Raw genomic sequence first — 20,637 nt, 5'->3', positions numbered from 1 at the left:
TGAATAAATTAATTTAAATTGTCGGTAAGTTTTTTTTATTTCTTGGCTATTCTACAATTGGATTTGAATATTACTACTACTATACACACATTATAAAATATCCTATTATGTGTGATTGCATTAATCCTTTTTCATAAAAAAAGACTTGACAAGTGCTTTAGCTTTGGGTTTAAATTATGTTTTGAACCAATGAAATAGTACAACAAATTAAATATGGACCCATAGTAACTAGAGAAATTTGGCTTATACGAATATTGACAATGAAAAGTGACATATACAGATATGGAGTACTATTAATTGGTGCAATGAATGAAAATTAATGAACAAGAAATGCAGTACCTAAATATGTGGTGGCAAAATAGGAAATTAATTTATTTTTAGTTTTTTATGATTTGATACCATATTAACGTGGAAGGTTCTCTTCCAGACGATCGGATCATTAATATTTTTTTCGGATTTTTATTACAGTGCAATAATTAAAATTTTTGTCACTAACATAATAAGCAAAAAGACAAAAAAAAAAGAAGCCATCTATGCCTTCACATTCCTCCTATCCCATTAGCCACTCATCTTAAATCAAAACACTTCCCTAAAAAAAAAAAAAAATATTGAATCATCCCAAAATCTTAGAATTCCATCATCACAAACTCAACATGAGGCTCAAATTCACCCCAACAAAATAAAACATGGCCCCATAAACAATCCTCATAATAAAATAAAATAAAAAATGAAGAGGAATGAAGACGACACCGAGCTCCTCAAGGCCGTGGCGCAGGCATGGCACGCCCACTCCGCCTCCTCGAAATCGGCGGCCGACTCGGCCGAGTTCGACGCGCATAGGCTCTACTTCAAGGGGAGGCCGAGCCGGTTCAAGCTCGAAGCAATGCGAAAGCCAACTAAAAGAGGAGATGATGATAGTCAAAAGAGTTGGGATTTCGGGCAGTCGCTGTGGGACTCTTACGAGATTCTATCGGTTTCAAAGAAGCTCGAGACCGGGCTGGTGTTGGACGATCCCTTCTCGGACGAGCAGCTTCGCCGGTCGAGGCGGAGAGAGAGCAAGAATAGCTTGAGGAATTTGTTCAATAAGATGTCGTCGAGAAGGTTTAGTGAAGTTGATTAGTTGACTGTCAAGACAGCTTCGTTTTGGTTATTTATTTGAAAAATCGGAATTTAGTCATAGTTCGTGGATTTTTATTTAAGGCCAATTGGCATTTTTATTGAATTTCTTGTTTTTTTTATACTTTTTAGTTTCATAGTGAAATCAATTGGGGATTTCTCTCGAAATGAAGCTAATTTTGATCTTGAAATAGTAGAAGAATATATTGTGGATAAATGTGTGTGGCTCTAATAAGCGTTTTCTTTAAATGATTAGTTCACATAGATTAAAATAGTGTGGATTAATCGCTTGTTAAAATAGATTGAGATTTTGGAGTTTTGTGTAAAGTTCGTGTTAATTCATATTATATGACTTAATTTTGCTTGATTCAGTATTTTGTTTCGGGAAAGTATTAGTAGGGGAATCCTGATAATTATGATAATATATTCAATATTACATTTTATTAATCATGAAATGTTCTTGAAACATACTAGCATAACGATTTGACTAGTATTCTACATTTATCACGTGATTCATATATGCACCAAGCAATTTTTGGGTTATTGGCATATTATTCAGCATATGCTTATGAATAATATGCTAACAATCCTAGCATTTTTTTTATTTGTATTGATCTAAATGAGATCAGATTATTCTACAAAGGAATCTCGTGTGTTTTAGAACAAGGTATGTGCCTTTATTATTGGATAATTTCAAGAGTTTTTCATGAGATAGGAAATGGAAAGTATTTGGACCTAGCTAGAAATGATACCTTTGAATGATTGGCTGGGCCTGCCCATGTCAATATGTTAATTGTTTGGCCTAATAGGATCGTTCAATTCCTACAAAACATATTCCTAGATTAATGAGCTTAGAAGAAGAGGCAAAATTGGAACAACAATATCATTTGATTCATTGATCCTCAAAAATAGAAATATGTAAAAGTTCCTAAATGACAAATGAAAAATTTATGAAAAGTTACAATCCCATTATGTATATAAGCCGAAACATCTTTCGATTGAGTTTCAACTTAGCAAGGTGGTCATAGTCTCTTCACCTAAACTAGAATTTAATTTAGGGGCACTTTCTAAAAGGTAAGAATTTTTAAACTGTGCCCAAATTGATTTTCCTAAAGTTGCAAGTAGATTAAGTATACCAAAGTCTTGGCAAAGAGTGATTATCTTTGAATGTGAGAGAGAATGTGTATAGAACTTAGAAACTGACTTATGGCATTAATTTGAAGAAGCCCTTTAGGGAAGAAATTACATTACACAATAGTGAAATTTTGTGAGCACACCTAAATAAGCAAGAAATAAATACTAGCAATACTAGACATGGTAGGGATGCATGATTTTATTTTAAGCATAGATTCAAATAAATATCACACAAGACATCCCAAATCTTCAAACTTAGTAGCCCTTGTAGGTATTGCAAGCCTCAAAATTCTTGTGCCTTTTCTTGATAAATCCATCAGCTTCCATATCAATGGTCCTCTCCTCACACACCTGATGTTTGCCGCCGTTCCCATCAACTTCAACGCGCTCTTCACTCTCCGTGAAGTGAACTTTCTTGTGCACCACGGGAGCCTGTTGTTGTTGTTGCTGCTGCTGATGGTGGTGGAATATCATGGTGGTGGGAGCTTTGTGCATCTTGTTGATGTCGTCGAAGAACTCATCAATGGAGGACATGGAGTTCCCTCCATAGTAGTAGAGACTAGTCATATGATTTTTTTGGCTTTTGTTTGAGAAAATGTGATCAAAGATATTTGGCTTTTATAGCTAAGGGGGAGAGAGATATTTATTCCATTTGGAGATATATGGCTTAGGTTTGTGATGAATCAGATGCTTCTCTTTAAGTCAGTTTCAAATATTTGCTTTTGTTTAATAGTGGTTTATCTTGAAAAATTAATCCTATGCATGTTGGTGATATTGATATGGAAAACAGAGTGAATCTTGCTTTGTTATTTATGACTGGAAATAAAGATGAGTTGACAGTTTATATAATTAGATAGGATGTTTGAAAGAAATTAAATTAAAGTGGGGCGGCTAGAATTTTGTACTCCGTATAGATAGACAAAATTACATTTTTACATTAAAAACAAGTTTGGAAACATGAAGTTACATTTTTTTCCAAATTCCTCCCATTTCATTCCATTCAAGTTGATTCATCGATTTTAGGCTAATTAGTTTGACATACCATACATGTTCATCAGTACTTGTTAGATCAATCTACCGAGTATTAATCGATTGGAATAAATAATTTGGGTCGAAATCAAGTGGTGATTTTGGTATTCGAAATATAACCACCTCCCTCATAATGGACTAGAACCAACATACAATTTTTATTTTTAATCTTGGAACTGTAGTCAACGGTAACTACCAATTTTGGCCCAAATTGAGAAGAGTCGAAAAAAATTGGGAAATTAGTTATAACAGAAGGGGAAAAAAAAGTTGAAAAAGTCAATAAGTAACCTGAAAAAAAATAACCAAAATTGAAATTGCAATTTCCTTTGTCGGGTCGATTATGGATCGGAATTGGAACCGTAGGTGTTCGTGTAGTTCCACAAAGGGTATATAGGTAACTTTGCCAATTTCTCCTTATGAAAATAGCTTTGGGTTTGTAATCAATCTCATTCAAAGCTAACAAAATGGTATTCGCCCTTTCAATTTTTCCCTCCCATTTTCCAACTACAAAAACCGCCATTCCCAAATTCCCAGCAAATCCGAAAACCTTCATTCTTGAAAAATGCAAAACAACCAAAGACCTCAACCAAGTCCACGCCAGCCTCATCAAAACCCGCCTCCTCCACCACCCGGCGGCGGCGGAGCCCCTCCTCGAGGCGGCGGCCCTCCTCCTCCCCGACTCCACCATCGACTACGCTTTCTCGATCTTCCGCAAACTCGAACACCCCGACGCCTCAGCTTACAATATCATGATAAGGGGCTTCACTAAAGAGCAAGCTCCTCAAAAATCCATTCTTTTATTCAGGCAAATGATAGAACAGTTGGTGCGCCCGGATCCGTTCACTTACTCCGGCATTCTGAAGGCGATTTCGAAGCTCGGGGCTTTGAAGGAAGGCGAGCAGATCCATGCCCACGTTTTGAAATCAATGGAGAAGTTTGACCGTTCGGAATTTGTTGAGAATTCATTGGTTTACATGTATGCGAGCTGCGGTCAGCTTCAATCAGCTCGGAAGGTGTTCGATGAAATGTCGGAGAGAAGCCCCGTCGCGTGGAGCTCGATGTTTTCCGGTTATGTTCGGTGTGGGACTTGGTTAGAAGTTGTGGGATTGTTTAGAAAAATGAGAGGAATGGGTATTTATTTCAATGAAACGACTTTGATTAGTGTATTGAAAGCTTGTGGTAGGCTTGGTGATTTGGAGTTGGGAGAGTGGATTCATGAGCATGCTGTTGCTAATGGGCTCATGAAAAATGATAACTTGATCACTTCTCTTGTTGATATGTATGCAAAGTGTGGTCGTTTGGAAACGGCGAGGCGCTTGTTCGATAGCATGTCTAGTAAAGATGTCGTTGCTTGGAGCGCCATGATCTCCGGCTATAGTCACTCGGACCAACAAATGGAGGCTCTGGCCCTATTCCACGAGATGCAGAGAGCGAATGTGAAACCGAATGAGGTGACAATGATCAGTGTGCTTTCTTGTTGTGGGGTTCTTGGAGCTCTGGAAATTGGAAAATGGGTGCATTCTTACACAAAGAGGAAGAATTTAAAACTCACTGTCAATCTCTCAACTGCTCTAGTTGATTTCTACGCGAAATGTGGTTGTGTGGATATAGCCCTCGAGGTGTTCCACTCAGCGCCTTCTAAAAGCGTGTGGACGTGGACAGCGTTGATCCAAGGCCTTGCTAGTAACGGGAGGGGTGAGACGGCTCTCGAATACTTCAACCTGATGGTTGAGGAGAATGTCGAGCCAAATGAGGTGACATTCATCGGCGTGCTCAGTGCTTGCAACCACGCGGGCTTGGTTGACCAAGGGCACACCTACTTGGCTAGGATGAACCGAGACTTTGGGATCGAGCCAAGAGTCGAGCATTATGGTTGCATGGTGGATATGCTCGGCCGGGCAGGGCTAATCGAGGACGCGCACGACCTCATCACGAAGATGCCTTTCAAGCCGAACGCAGTGATATGGAGAACTCTGCTCGCGTCGTGCAGGCTGCACGGGAGGCCTGAGATTGCAGAGGAGGCGCTGAAGCAGGTCGCAAGGCTGGAGCCCACGCACAGCGGGGACTACATACTCCTTGCAGATGCGTACGCGTCTGTAGGGAGGCTGGGGGACGCTGCGAAGGTGAGGGACGAGATGAAGAAGATGGGAGTCGAGAAGAAGAGCCCCGGGTGCAGCTACATCGAGGTTGGTGGCATGGTGCACGAGTTTCTGGCGGAGGACAAGGCGCACCCAGAGGTGTACGAGGCGGTGCACGAGGTGATGGAGAGGATCAAGAGGGGAGGGTACGAGCCGGATTCTACTCAGGGGAGGGCGGAGGCGGAGGGAGAGGGTGATAAGGAGGCCTCTGTTGCTCATCATAGTGAGAAGTTGGCTATGGCGTATGGGATTATAAGGACAGGTGAGGGAACTACTGTTAGGGTGTACAAGAATCTTAGGATGTGTAGTGACTGTCACAATGCTGCCAAGGTTATCTCTAGTGTTTATAGGAGAGAGATTGTTGTTAGAGATAGAAGTCGTTTCCATCACTTCAAAGATGGATCTTGTTCTTGTCATGATTTTTGGTGATGTATGAAAGTTTTGATGCAATTTGCTTTGTAGCTATTGATCTGGATTTATAACGATTAATATCCCAATGATCCACCAATCACAGATCAGAGTCTAAAACAAAGCTCCAGAGCAGAGTCTAAAACAAAGCTAGCACAGCAAATGTATCCTCAATGTTTTCAAAGTACACAAACAAAAAGAAGCAAAATAGGCAAAAGATCCGTTTCTCTGGTTTCTTGTCATTATGCCTCGATCCTGTGTTTGTGGAAAGTAGATGCTTACGGCGTATCCAGGAGAGAGTTACAGCTGCTGGTTCAGGTAAGGGTCCTCGTTCGATTTCCCCGTGCTTGCAAAGTATCCCGAAACGGCACCACTCAGCCAGGCGGTGCTTCGAGTAAACAAACTTGCCTGAGGTTGCTCTTGCACTTGGGTCATGTTCTTATGTTGTTCCTCTAGCAATATATCAGCCCAGCGTTTCGCCATGTAACCCTTGATCGCTACAACTCCTCCAGCCACTATCTCCTTTGGCGGTATCGTGAGAGGGTTGTGCTCTACGTTGAGCTTAGCCAGATTCATGAGCCGCCCAAAGGTGTCGGGAAGTGCATGAATCTGGTTGTTGCTCAGATCAAGTTCTTTGAGGTTGATAAGGTCAGAAATTGTAGCAGGGAGCTCAGTCAAGTCACTGAAGTTGCTACTGAGATTCAGAATCTCGAGATTTGTCAGTTTCCCAATCGTAGGTGGAAGCCCACCAAGCTCATTGAAATGCAAGTCCAGATGCTGCAAGGACTTCATCTCACCAACAGATGTCGGCAGGGAGCGGATCTTGTTCAGATTCACCGAGAGACGTCTGAGATTCACAAGTTCGAAACCGATATTGGTCGGTAGGTAGGTGAGTTTGTTGAAACTTGCATCCAATTCCTCCAACGACCTGGCAAAAGAAGGAAACTCAGTATCATGCTATGGTAAGTTAAAGTTTTTATCTTCTATGCTAAAACAGCAAACCTGCAGTGAGAAATGCTGTCGGGCAGGGCGTGAAGCTTGTTTCTAGAAACATTCAAGATTCGCAACTTAAACAATAGGCCAATGGAATCAGGCAACGACACCAAAAGGTTTTCTGAAATATTTAGAGTGTCGAGATTTTCCAGTCCGGCAATCGAATCAGGAAGTGCCTGTTTTTGTTAGAATATAGAGCCAAATGTTAACATCTGAACTCATAAAGTTGTTTTCCTTTTCAGATCAAACACACACCTTTAAAATAGAATAAATGCACAAGATGGTATTTATACTTCAATATTGGATCTTTAAATAGAAAGCACATAAAACTCCACTCACGTCTAATCTTTTCACAGATTTGTTGTAAAGCACATAGTAGCATATTGCAAAGCATACTCACAAAAGTTACCAACTAGAAAGCAGAGAATACAAGACAATAGATAATCAAATCTTCAAATCTCAAGAAAGAGTTTATTGAATTAGACAAACTCTAGAGCACAATAAGTATCCACAATCTTGACATACTTATCATGATACGCAAAAGTTTCTAAACTACTAAAGTATGATGAATTAATACTCCATTGATGCATCTCCAGTTAAGTAAACCATATTCAGAAAATGAAAATAGATCAACCAGGAATCAAATTCAAACCCAATTTTCAATAGCAATTACAAAATCAAACAGTTCAAATATGGAATCTCAATATTCATAATATCCAAGGTAGAATACTATCCCTATTTACTGTTAGCTATCATCTCTGACCACATTCATAAAATGAAATTGCATCAATCAGGGACGAAATTTAAACACGATTCTCAATAGCAATCACAAAATCAAACAATTCAAATATGTAATCTCAAAATTCAAACAATCCAATGTAGAATTGTATCCCTAACCTCGAGCTGGTTATTCGACAGATCGAGCGAAACCAATGAATTCAACCTCCCAAACTCCTCCGGCAAAATCCTCAACTTCCTCCCAGACAATTCAACACTCTCAATCACTTTCCCCGATTCCGCATCCTTCAAAATCCCCACCACCTCCTCATCCAATTCATCCTTCTCCAAACCCTTCCCCTCGCCGCCTTCCTCCTCATTCAGCTCCTCCCCAGCCACCGCCGCCTCGTAGATCCTCTCCAGCCTCCGCTCCGCATCACTCAGCATCTTCTCATACTTGTCGTGCATCTCGTCCAGATCGATCACAGCCTTATAAATCTCGTAATCCTCGGCTCTCTTCTCCGGCGTCAACGAGGCGTCGGCCTCGATCTCCGCCAGCCTCAGCCGCGCCAGGTCAACGGCCTCGTGATCGGGTCGGGTCCCCAGGATCCGCAGCGCGGATCGGGTATGCGCGACGCCGGTGACGGCCTCGCCCATGGCGGCGATGAGCTTGCGATTTTTCAGGTACGGCATGCTCGCGGAGGCCTCGAATTGAGGCTCGTTGGGGGAGAAATTCGCCACCGGCTGATTCTCGATGTCGAAATCTTCGCCGGTGGGGGCGCCGGCGGTGGATGGGGTGCGATTGAAGGTGGGGAGCTTGGCCATGACATAGGAGAGGATCGGGAATTTGTTAGGGTTTGGATCCATGGCTGAATTTGGAAGAAGCTCAGATTTTTTGTTTTTTTTTATATGTTGTGAAAGCTGGATGATAAGAGTGTGAGTCGGTGGAGTTAATACTCCTAATATCTGCTTGATTAAAGGTAATTTGCATAATATATTTATTTGCGGTAACTGAAATCACAATTTTTGACCAAATTTTACTAACTAACCGCTAGTGCAATTTTAAATTTAATCGCAAAAGTCTTAGATTTTGTAGTAGACCAATTAACATTATTGAGTTACTACTACTATTTAACGTTTTTACTCCACACTAAGTGAGTATTTAGCAAGTAGTAGTATTAGCTAGATGAAATAATAGAATGACTTTATAACAAATCTCGTATATGTTGCCTACTTTACAGGAAAATATCTGTGCAAATTAGGAAACGGCATAATAAAATTTTGACGAAGATCGATCATTATATTTATAGATAACCGATACAATACACATGAACTTGGGCTTTAAAGCCCATCAATCATCAGCCCATTATATCTAATTTGTCGTCTCAAAAACAATGTCTCTCGTTTTTACATGCTGTTTTATTTCCAAAACATCCAAGGGGAGGGTTAAGCAAATAGCAAACCATCGATCTATATGCATAACTAAGACAAATATCATCAATTTTGTGAAAAATTCTAAATCCAAAAATAACTTAATCTAAACAATAAAACCAAAACTCATCAGATAAACCCACAATCCCAACGGTAACTAGAGATTTACGACTAGACAAAGATAGACACTTGCAAGTTGCAACCAGTGGCGAATTCAGACTTTTTGAATTGGAGGTGCGAATTATATAGTAAAAAAATACATAGTACTTAGTATTAAATAATATTAAAAATAATATAAATAAAAAGTTAATGTTCAAGTTTAAAGTCATGTCATCATAAAAATTTTCAAACTATCTAATATCTAAAAAAGGGTCGGAAAATTGAATATTTTGAATTCACGCCAGATATTAAAACATTAACTAAAATCTGCATAAAATAGAATAATAAAAAAAATAACATTAAAAAAAAACTACCTAAAACCTAAATAGAATAATAGAAAATAAAATCTGCAAACACACGTGTTGAGGAGCTACCTAAGTACTACTATCTAAAAATAATAATAATAATAATAATAATAATAATAAAGAAGGAATATTTAAAAACTACCTAAAATCTGCATAAAATAGAATAACAAAAAAAGAAATAAAATTAGAAAAACTACTTAAAACCTTAATAGAATAATAGAAACAAAATAAGCAAAGCTACCTATCTGCATAAAATAGAACAACAAAAAAAGAAATAAAATTAGAAAAGCTACTTAAAACCTTAATAGAAACCATAAAATAGAACAACAAAAAAAGAAATAAAATTAGAAAAGCTACTTAAAACCTTAATAGAAACCAAATAAGCAAACCCACGTGATGAGGAGGAAGAATAATAGAAACAAAATATGCAAACTGACTTGACGAGGAGGAATCAAACTTGGGTCTATTCAGTGAGAATTGTCTCAACTACCGCTATGCTACGCATTCCATTTGTAAAATTCATCTCAAATATATACTAAGGGGAAAATTATTTGGGGGTACACTCGTACCCCCTTGCTCCCAGCTGGATCCGCCAGTGGTTGCAACCTACTAAAGGAAAGAGTAATAATCTAAAAGAGGATGGACTCAAAGTGGTCCACCTTCGTATCTATGCCAACATACATATCGGTATCCAAATGTGATCAAATTTATGAAAGCAAAAATTAAAGAGCAACATTAAGAAACCAAACAGAAAACCAAACAATATGGGCCAAAATTATGACGAGGGTTGATGTCAAGGGTGACTCATTCATCTCGACACTGAAATTTTTAATTAATATAGTCAAGTTGATCCACCCTAACAAAAGTTTCATTAGCAACTATGAAAGCATTATGCGATTGTTGACCATATGAGGACTCATATCCGCTACTTCTAGGCGTTCGAAAGAAAGCAAGGCGACCGCCACTGGCGGATCCAGCTGGGAGCAAGCCAAATAATTCTCCCTTAGTATATATTTGAGATGAATTTAACAAATGGTATGTGTAGCCTAGTGGTAGTTGAGTCAATTCTCATTGAATAGACCCCAAGTTCGATTCCTCCTCATCATGTCAGTTTGCATATTTTGTTAGATAGTACTACTTAGGTAGCTCCTCAACACGTGTGTTTGCAGATTTTATTTTCTATTATTCTATTTAGGTTTTAGGTAGTGTTTTTTTCTAATGTTATTTTTTTTATTATTTTATTTTATGCAGATTTTAGTTAGTGTTTTAATATTTGACGTGAATTTAAAATATTCAATTTTCCTTTTTTTTAGATATTAGATAGTTTGAAAATTTTTATGATTACGTGACTTTAAACTTGAACATTAACTTTTTATTTATATTATTATTAATATTATTTAATACTAAGTACTATGTATTTTTTCACTATATAATTCGCACCCCAATTTTAAAAATCTGGATCCGCCACTGACGACCGCAACAGTTGTTCTAACTCGAATCAAACAAGTGAATAAAACTGCATAGCTAGTGACAATCCTTGAAGAAGAACAAAAAGCTCCACTTCGAAGCTTGAGGCTGTCTTGAGTGGAGTGCATGAGGCACGTAGAAAGCAAGCCCCCATCTGGTCCACGGACAACTCCACTGCCACCGGACTCTTATGTCTCATTGAAGAAGGCACAACTGTTTAGCGTCCAGCTTCACCAATGAGAATTATGGGGATTCCAAAACGAGCGATTTCGGAATAAGGGGTTAATTTCGCTGACCTTTCGAAATAAGGGATTAATTTCGTTGACCTTTCGTAATTTGGGAACGTGACATGCGTATTTTTCAGAATAAGGGATTTCTAATTTTTTTCTCTCTTTTTTATTCTTTTTTAACATTATTTCCCTCTAACTATTTATCAATTGCCTAAATCACCCCCCTCAAATATTTTACCTGATCTCTACAAAATCAGCGTCGTTTCTGTGATCACTCCCAAACAGCCGTCTTTTTTTGTTCCAAGCCTGCTTCTCCTCTCCCCTCCACGTCGCCTCCGTTCTTCACCGCCTTCGTCGACTCTTTTCCTTACTCTAGACCCGTCTCCACCCTCCTTCACAGCGCCTCCACTGTTTGCCGCCTCCGCCTCCACCCTCCTCTTCCGTCACTCCAACTCAAAACAGTAATTGATTTTGGAATTCTACATATGTGTCTGTTGAGTCAATTTTCTATTTCAGGAAGTTTCTTCATAGTTGAGGCATTTTCATATATGGTAACTTTTTTCTCTTTTTTGCTTTACTCTATCTTACTTTATTCTCTCTACTTTATTCACTTTATACTTTATTCTCTCTACCTTTTCTTCTCTCTTACTTTTTTATCTATTTATTTAACACATCCAACACTCATTTCTAAAACTCCGTGCAGAAAAATTCCGCCTCAATTATGAAGAAACGAAGGGAGTACAATCAGGGACGGAGCTAGGCATGGTCCAGCGGTGGCTTGGCCGGTGCCGGTGCCGGTCCTAGTACTTCCAGTCTTCCACCATATATGGCTGTCTGTGTCTTTGCCGGTCCTAGTATCTTTTAAATTTTTTAGAAAGGAGAAAGGGAGAAGAAGAAGAAAGAGAAAAGAGACAAGTAGAAAGTAATTATGCTAATTGAATTTACAGCTGTGTGGGGCCTAATCTATTATAAATCGTAGTTATGATAAGTTTGTTTCGAGATATTTGGGAATAGTGCATATAATGATATAATCAAGTTTGCATTTTTGTTTTCATTTTAGGAATAATACTAGCATATGCTACGGAATAATTTTCTTGAGTTTATAGTATAATATGAGTTTTACATAACAAATTGTTTTACTTACATATCTCCGTAATGTCACAATTTATGTGTATCTATCTTAAAATGTTAATTTAAATTAATCTAGTTAATTTATTTAAAAATAGACTATAAAATCATGTTTTTTTAATTTTAATTAGACAATATACTTTTTTTTTTCTCATTTTAGTAAAAGACCATTTGTCTTTTAAACATTTTCAAAAAGACAACATTTTAAAATTGGATGATATAATTGTAAAAAATTAAAAATTTATGATTCAATATTACAATTTTATAATGAAACTGGCCAAAATTTACTAAATTTTTTAATTTGAATGAATATTTTTTCATATAAAAAATATATGAAATTTTTTATTTGAAATTCAATATCTAATTGTATTTTCATCATTTAATAAATTTTAAAAATAAATAAAGCAGGTAAGAATAATAAATTATATTTTAATGTATATATATATAGGATCATGATCAATTGAGATTATTTAGGCTAATTGAGAAATGAGATGCAATATCAGCCACTCATTTTTATTAAATGAGTGGTCCAGATTTTGCCACACAATAAATATTATTATATTAATTTAATATGAAAGGGTATAATGGTCTTTTCGCGTTTTAATTTAGGGTTCTTCATCATATTCATGTTGCATCGGCGATTCTGCTGAGAATTTAACAATTCAATACTATCACTGATTGAATCTATTCTAAGGATTTATGATTCTATTGATTCACGAAATTAGACTCAGACGATTTCAACGATTTCAACGATATCTGATTTGTGCTTCAATTTTCGAATAACAGACGAACAGTTCGACGGATTTTCGACGGATTTCTCTGTTGATTTTGACGTTTTTCGGTCGATTATACCCACTTTTATTCTGTTTTTATCCTTTATTTGTTGATGCCCAGTTAAATTTGTTCCTAATTAGTTTTTTTTTTTTTTCTCATCTTCAGGTCCGATTTCAGTTCATAATCAACAGCTAAGTGTTATTTGATGGATTCTTCATCTTATTCTGAGTCTACGTCGACGAATGGTGGAGGTAGTTTTGTTTGATTTTCATTAACATGAATTTTTTGTGTTATGTTGGTGATTTATGCTCTGTTGACATGATTTGAAAATCTGTTGACATGATTTATGTTACTTGTTAAATATTCTGTGTTGTTGTTATGCTCTTTGTGGACATTTTGTTTCATTAACATTATTTTGTTGTGTTATGTTGGTGATTTATGCTCTGTTGACATGACTTGAAAATTTGTTGACATGATTTATGTTCCTTGGTAAATATTCTGTGTTGTTGCTATGCTCTTTGTTCACTTTCTGTTTCATTAACATTATTTTGTTGTGTTATGTTGTTGATTTATGCTCTGTTGACATGATTTATGTGTATTTGTTAATTATTCTGTTGACATCGTGTGTTTCCATCAGTGTATTCTAATTAAACTGTACATTTTGATCCTTGTAATTTGAAGCTTGTTCTGATATTTTGGCTTACATAACTTATAACAATTGTCTAAGAATTTATAATAGTGCAGCCACCTCTTTAGAGATAACTATAGGGGTAATTTACGTAAGTCTTTTGATTTGCATTGATGTAACTTGAAAATCTGATGACATGATTTATGAATGGTGAAGGTAGTTTGGTTTGATTTTCATTAAGATGATTTTTTTGTGTTATGTTGCTGATTTATGCTCTGTTGACATGACTTGAAAATCTGTTGACATGATTTATGTTCCTTGGTAAATATTCTGTGTTGTTGTCATGCTCTTTGTTCACTTTCTGTTTCATTAATCTGGACATTTTGATCTTGAAGTCTATTCTGATATTTTGGCTTACATAACTTATAATAATTGTCTAAGAATTTTACAAGAGTGCAGCCACCTCTTTAGAGATAACTAAAGCTGTTATGTTGTTGATTTATTCTCTGTTGACATGACTTGAAAATCTGTTGACATGATTTATGTTCTTGGGTAAATATTCTATGTTGTAGGGTCTGTTATTCCAATTTGCAAGCCTGAGTTGAGGCCTTTTGAAGGTCAAAAATTTTCTTCTCTTGAGGAAGGAATTTCATTTTATGAAATGTATGCTCAGGAGTGTCGTTTTGATTGTCGAAGATTTGGGAATAGGTCTAGTGGTGGTGTTATTATTTTTCAGTATATTGTTTGCAATAGACAAGGATTTCATACGGTAGATTCATTGGATGTTGATGTTAATGTATCTGAGGATGGTAATGTGTCTGATGATGAAGAAGTATCTTCAAAGAAGAGACGTAGACGTGGAACGAAAAGATGTGGATGTGGAGCGAGAATTAGTTTTAAGTTTTTTTCTGATTTTGGTGATAAGTATTACCTAGTGCATCAGTTTGTTGAGGAACATAATCATACTATGGTTGATAAAGATCATAAGAGATTTTTGAAAGGTAATCGGAGTTTGAATGATGTTCATCACAAGTTTGTTGAAGATTGCACCAAAGCTAACATCGGTCCTACCTCTACTTTTAACTTATTAAAAGAGTTTTTCGGTGGTTATGATGTTGTTGGGTGTACGTTGACTGATGTTAGGAATTGTTCACGTGATATTAAAGAGAAATTAAAAGAAGTGGATGTGCAAATGATTCTAAATCAGATGCAAGAGAAGAAGAGAATTTGTGAAGGCTTTTTTTACAAATATCAATTATCATCTGAAGATAATAAGTTAGTGAGCTTATTCTGGTCTGATGCTGAGTCTCGGAAGCATTACCACATGTTTGGAGATGTTGTAGCATTTGATACAACATATTCAACAAACAGGTAGTTTATTTATTATACTTATTAGTTGACATAGATGGTAGTTGACATGGTAGTTGACATATGATACATTTGTACTTTGCATCATTTCTGATTTAATAGTTGACATAGCATATATCTATAATTGACATTATTGATGTTTTGTGTTGATGTATTTGTTCAATAGGTATCGTATGGTGTTTGGTCCATTTACTGGGAAAGACAATCATGGGTGTCCTATTGCGTTTGGAGCTGGTTTTGTATCCGGTGAGAATTGTGATGCATTTTCATGGCTTTTCACTATATTTGTTGAATGCATGGGTGTTGCTCCAAGAATCATAATTACTGACCAAGATTGGGGAATGAGGCTTGCTATTTAGAAAGTATTACCTGGTACAAGGCATCGTTTGTGTATGTGGCATATTATGAGCAAGTTATTTGAGAAGATACCTAAATCAATTTCTGATAGAGAAAAGTTTAGTAAGGAGTTTAAGTCTTGTGTTTGGTCAGAGTTGTTAGATCCAGATGAGTTTGATATATTATGGACTAGTATTGTTGAAAAATATAGTGTAGAAGATCATAAGTGGTTTAAGGATATGTTTTTGATCAGACAGATGTGGATCCCAGCCTTCTTTAGAGATGTTCCTATGGGTTCTTTAATGAGAACAACATCTCTTTCAGAATCTGAAAACAGTTTTTTTAAGAGGTACTCGAAACCGTTGTTCAATTTTGCTGATTTCACTCTTCAGTATAACAATGCCATTGATGCTCAAAGGAATCAAATTGAAAGGCTTGACTATTATGATTCTGTAATCACTCCAAAATATGTCACTGATTTAGCATTTGAGAAGCAATTGGGATCTGTTTACACAGATAGGATGTTTAGAGTGGTACAAGATTTGATTGTTGAGGCTGATAAGAGTTGTCGGATGATTAGCATGTCCACATTGGAGAACATCGAGGTCTTCAAAGTTTCTGATGCTAGAAAGAAGATCTTTACAGTTAGACATGAGATAGAGACTGAGTCATATGAATGTGAGTGTAAACTATTTTTAAGGTGTGGTTATCTATGCAGCCACCTTTTTTTCATCCTCAGAAACAAAGATGTCAACAATATTCCAGAGAAATATGTTGGCAACCGTTGGCTTAAAAGTGAATTACTAAAGGCAGTTCATGGTCTCACAATTGATGAAAGTGCGTATGACAGAGGTATGCAAACTGTTTTCTATAGATATTTCAGTTTAAGTTTTAGCATGTGTTGTTTAAGCTGTTGACATCTTATATATGTTGTTGACATTTTATATGTGCGCAGGTTCTAACAAAGATGACAAACTACAGATTGCTAACAGGTGTCATGGTCGTTACTTTGGTCTATATCAGCGTGCTTTTAGAAATAAAGATCATTTGATTGCTTTGGATAATTTGCTTGCGGGTATTGGTCCTCAAATCTTTAAAGATGACTGTGCTGGATCGTCTTCTCTTGATAAAAATGATTCAATCATGAACATATATGGTATTGCTGTTCCTGAATAAATAACTGCCCATGCTCCAGATGTGGTTAGTACAAAAGGAGGTGCAAGTGACAAGAAAAGCAGGATTAAGTCAAGCATAGAGAAAGCAATTGAAAAGGCAAATAAACCTCATAGGCGTTGTGGAAAGTGTCACAAAGTTACTGATCATAATGCTAGAAGTTGTGGCAGAAAGGAGACATGATTGTTTTTTTTTTTAATAGTAAGGGTTTTTTTTTTATTTGTTGACATAGACTACAAATTATTGACATTTTCTCATTTGTTGTTTATATCTGATTTTCATCTCTATTGAAATCTATTTATGATTCTGTTTTTTTAATTTTAAGATTTGTTTTCTGAGTTGTACACCTTTATACAAAGTGTTGACATTTGGTTATAAGTTGTTGACATTTCAATACAAGTTGGACATGCCTTGCTTTCATGCTCCTTCATGTTTTTAATGTGCACATGTCAACCACTTAAAAATTGAGTCAACTATATATACTGGTCATGTCAACAAGTAATATAATTATGTCAACTATCATGCACATCGTGTCAACGGCACATACCAGTCATGTCAACTACGCTACATATCGTGTCAACTACACGTACAAGTTATGTCAATTATGTTACAAACCATGTTAACTATACGTAGTAGCCATGTCAACAACTAATATAATTATGTCAACTATGGTGAATTTCGTGTCAACGGCATATACTAGTCATGTCAACTATGTTTTAAGCCATATCAACTACACATACAATCCATGTCAACTATATTAGTTTTACAATTATATCAAATTTTGTGCATATCGTTTCAACGGTACATAAAATTCATGTCAACTACACGTTAGAGCCGTGTCAACTACACATACAAGCATGTCTACTATATTACATAGTATTTTAACTACAAATTGAATCATGTCAACAAAAATTATAAGTCATGTCAACTACGTATAGACCCATTTCAATTACGTTACATACTATGTCAATTACTCACAGAATCATTTTAACAACAATTATAAGTCATGTCAACTATGCACAGAACTGTGTCAACAATAAGTATAAGCCATGTCTACACCAATTATAAGTCATGTCAATAACAATTATATCAACTATGGTGCATATAGTGTCAACGATATATAAATGTCATGTCAATTACACGTTAAAGCCGTGTCAACTATATTATTTACTATTTTAAGTATCTACAGAATCATGTCAACAATTATGAGTCATGTCAATAACAATTATAAGCCATATCAACAATAATAATAAGTCATGTGAATCATAACCAAAATTAACAGAAAATATACATTTTAATAAGTTCAAAAGTTAGAAACCACAATAGTAGCTGTTTTGAAATTCATCCCAAAACAAGAAAGTTAACAACATTAAACATTAAATACATCCCAAATTCTGTTTCACTTCTTTCTATTAACAAACCACTTTCTGTATTTGTTGTTCAAACTCTTCAATCTGTTCTTGTTTTCTTCCATCCATGCATTTGCTACTTCTAAAATGGGCACTCTCTGGTTGTTGTAACTTGATGCAATCAAGTTGTAGCAATATCTTCCACGCAGTACTTGGAGTAACTTTATGCTGCGTGCAGACAAACCAACATTCCATTCACTATCTTTTTTTCCAACATAAGTTTCCATGTGTCTCATTAAATAGACACCACAGTCCTTTATGTTGGTGTTTGTGGCCCACTTCAAGGAAAGAACATCGATGGAAGACTTGTTAATATTTTCCAATATCTCTAACAAGTTCTTCTTTTTGTAGTATGCCTCCAACATATCTTTCTGCAAATATATTAATAAATAAATAAAAGTATACATAAAAAACATTTTAACATTGTGCATAAATTATATCAAAAAAATGTACAGACTGTTTCAATAAGATAAAAAAAGACATACCAGTAAACCAATTTCATGTCCATACTCCTCTAATTCATCCATTCCCTTAAATGCTTTTCTATTGTCTATGATCTCAATCTTACTTTGTTTCAGCCAGAATACTACCAGGTAGTAATGTCGGTTTTCACAGATTGGAAAGAAGACCTATATCACATGGAAGATAAAATTACATTCAAAGAACACATCCTAATATTTTCTCAAAAATTTAATTGTTAGATCTAATTACCAAATCAATGTTTCTCCAATCAAATTCTAGTCTTTTTTGAATCTCATTCTCTATTTCATCGATGAATTTGTTCGTTGCCATCGTAGTATTCCAACTTTCTGGCCGATTTGTAACATTGAAATTCTGCAATTAACATATTCGGTTAAGGAGGACTGTAATTCAAATATTTTATATAAATTTTTAAATTACTTACTGTTGGAGTTGTTGTCATGAAAAACCGTGCAGGTGATGTTTTTGGCTTTTGTTTTTCAATGTTGTTCAAATGTGAAGCCCATGAGTCAATAACACCTGATTTGATTTCTTCATGGGGCTTCAGTGAGTTGAACAATTCCTTGGTTGCCCAAGTAAAATCATCATCATACACACATGCATTCCTGAAATGAAGTTATTAAAATAACATATGAACAACAATCATAAATCGTGTCAACTGTTTAGAAAACTATTTTTTTTTTATATTGTGAATATTATTAAAATATACATACTCATCTGTTGTTCCTGTTTCCACTATGTAATAGTAGAGATCTCTTTCATGAACTTCCAGGTATGGCAGTATATCACCATCATTTACTTCTGCTGTGTTGAGTTCAGTTTTGTTTCTATCTTCTGGAAGTGCAATCTCAGAAATTGAAGCAATATTCTGTTTTCAGTTGACATAAAATTCATGTCAGCTACAAATTCTTTCTATGTCAACTACGGTTCATATCTTGTCATAAAAGTAATGTCAACTACGGTACATAATATGTCAACTACTCATAGAGGCCTGTCAACTACTCATAGAGGCCATGTCAACTACACGTAGAAGCCATATCAACTACACTTAGAAGCCATGTCACTAATTATTATAACTCATATCAACTACACTATCAAGTCATGTCAACGACACTTCACTCCTTTTATAAAACTAATATACTGTTTAATCTCAGTTTTAGTTACCTCAACAATATTATCTTCTTTATCCAGAGGTTTTTCTCTCTCCGTTTCAACATTTGTGTCATCTTGATTCTCCTTATCTTCCTGTTATTTCAATTGAAACACATTATGTTATGTTAAATATATTTTTTTCTATAATATGCAGAATATCTTTATAGTTTAAGATAGTTATTGTAAATTGTACCTGTTCAAGATCTTTCTGATTTTCTGTCTCACTCCGCTTGTTATCAGATTCATTATTGATGCCACATGTGTTGTCCTCTTTTGATCCTTCTTGTTCTTCTTCTCCTTCACTTTGTTGTTCTTCTTGTCCTTCAGTTTGATGTTCTTCTTTTCCTTCTTCTTCAGCAGTCTATTGAAAGGGTTATTTATAATTAATATCAAATTAATTTCAACTTAGACAAAATGTATGTAAACAAAATGATGTACTTACTTTGTTATAGCAATCTCTCCATTTGAAACTTGGAAATTTAGTCAAATCTTCAAGCGCTTCCCTTTTCTTTTCGACAGTAACTAGTGCTTCACAGATTGTTTTACAGTTGTCAAATGCCTCATTTTTGTCTTGAAGAAATGACTCTGCCAATTTTACACACTTGTCTTCCACAGATTGAACAGAAGTTGTTGGGCTTCCAATTGCAGATCTAGCAATATCACAAACTAATCCAAATAGATGATTAGTTTTGACGTGTGTAGGAACTTCTTCAAGTGTTTTTACTAGATTGGTCTTCCCATAGTTCATGATTTGAATGTATTTCAATACATTCTGCATGATATCTTTTGGGACAACGCTTTTGGAAGACCCAACCTCGCTATCAACTACGTTGGGAATCTGTTGTTGAGGCTCCTGCTCCTGCTCCTGCTCCGGTTCACGGATATATCTTTTGAAGATAAGTCCATTACCAAATATTCCCACATCTATCTCCCGATCTTCCCTAGCCTGGAGATGTGTGCTTGTCCAGCCTTTCATTAATGGGAATGTGCGAGGAATTGAACGTTTGGCTTGTAAAACTCTATCCATGTAGCAGAGCTGCATATAAAATACATATCAATAAC

General features: G+C 36.0%; 2 protein-coding genes and 1 pseudogene across 2 annotated transcripts; 2 read left to right on the top strand and 1 right to left on the bottom strand.

The window, feature by feature from the left end:
* Positions 1-636: 636 nt before the first annotated feature.
* LOC125190731 (uncharacterized) lies at positions 637-1,238 on the top strand. The gene has a single exon (XM_048088108.2). It carries the CDS (start codon positions 728-730, stop codon positions 1,118-1,120), a length of 393 nt encoding a protein of 130 aa, XP_047944065.1. The 5' UTR covers positions 637-727; the 3' UTR covers positions 1,121-1,238.
* A 2,470-nt stretch (positions 1,239-3,708) lies between these two features.
* On the top strand, positions 3,709-5,867 carry LOC125188032 (pentatricopeptide repeat-containing protein At2g29760, chloroplastic pseudogene; annotated as a pseudogene).
* On the bottom strand, positions 5,868-8,468 carry LOC125188033 (plant intracellular Ras-group-related LRR protein 3-like). The gene is made up of 3 exons (XM_048084767.2): positions 7,716-8,468; positions 6,828-6,994; positions 5,868-6,753 (listed from the first exon to the last, which is right to left on the bottom strand). The coding sequence occupies exons 1-3, from the start codon at positions 8,400-8,402 to the stop codon at positions 6,126-6,128; spliced, it is 1,482 nt and encodes a 493-aa protein (XP_047940724.1). The 5' UTR covers positions 8,403-8,468; the 3' UTR covers positions 5,868-6,125.
* Positions 8,469-20,637: the final 12,169 nt, after the last annotated feature.

This window comes from Salvia hispanica, chromosome 5 (assembly GCF_029641045.1).
Source record: "Salvia hispanica isolate PSC_SH4W2 chromosome 5, Shi_PSC_v1, whole genome shotgun sequence".
NCBI classification, from domain to species: domain Eukaryota; kingdom Viridiplantae; phylum Streptophyta; class Magnoliopsida; order Lamiales; family Lamiaceae; genus Salvia; species Salvia hispanica.
Note: the sequence above shows the minus strand (reverse complement) of the source record. Positions and strands in the feature narration are given on the sequence as shown.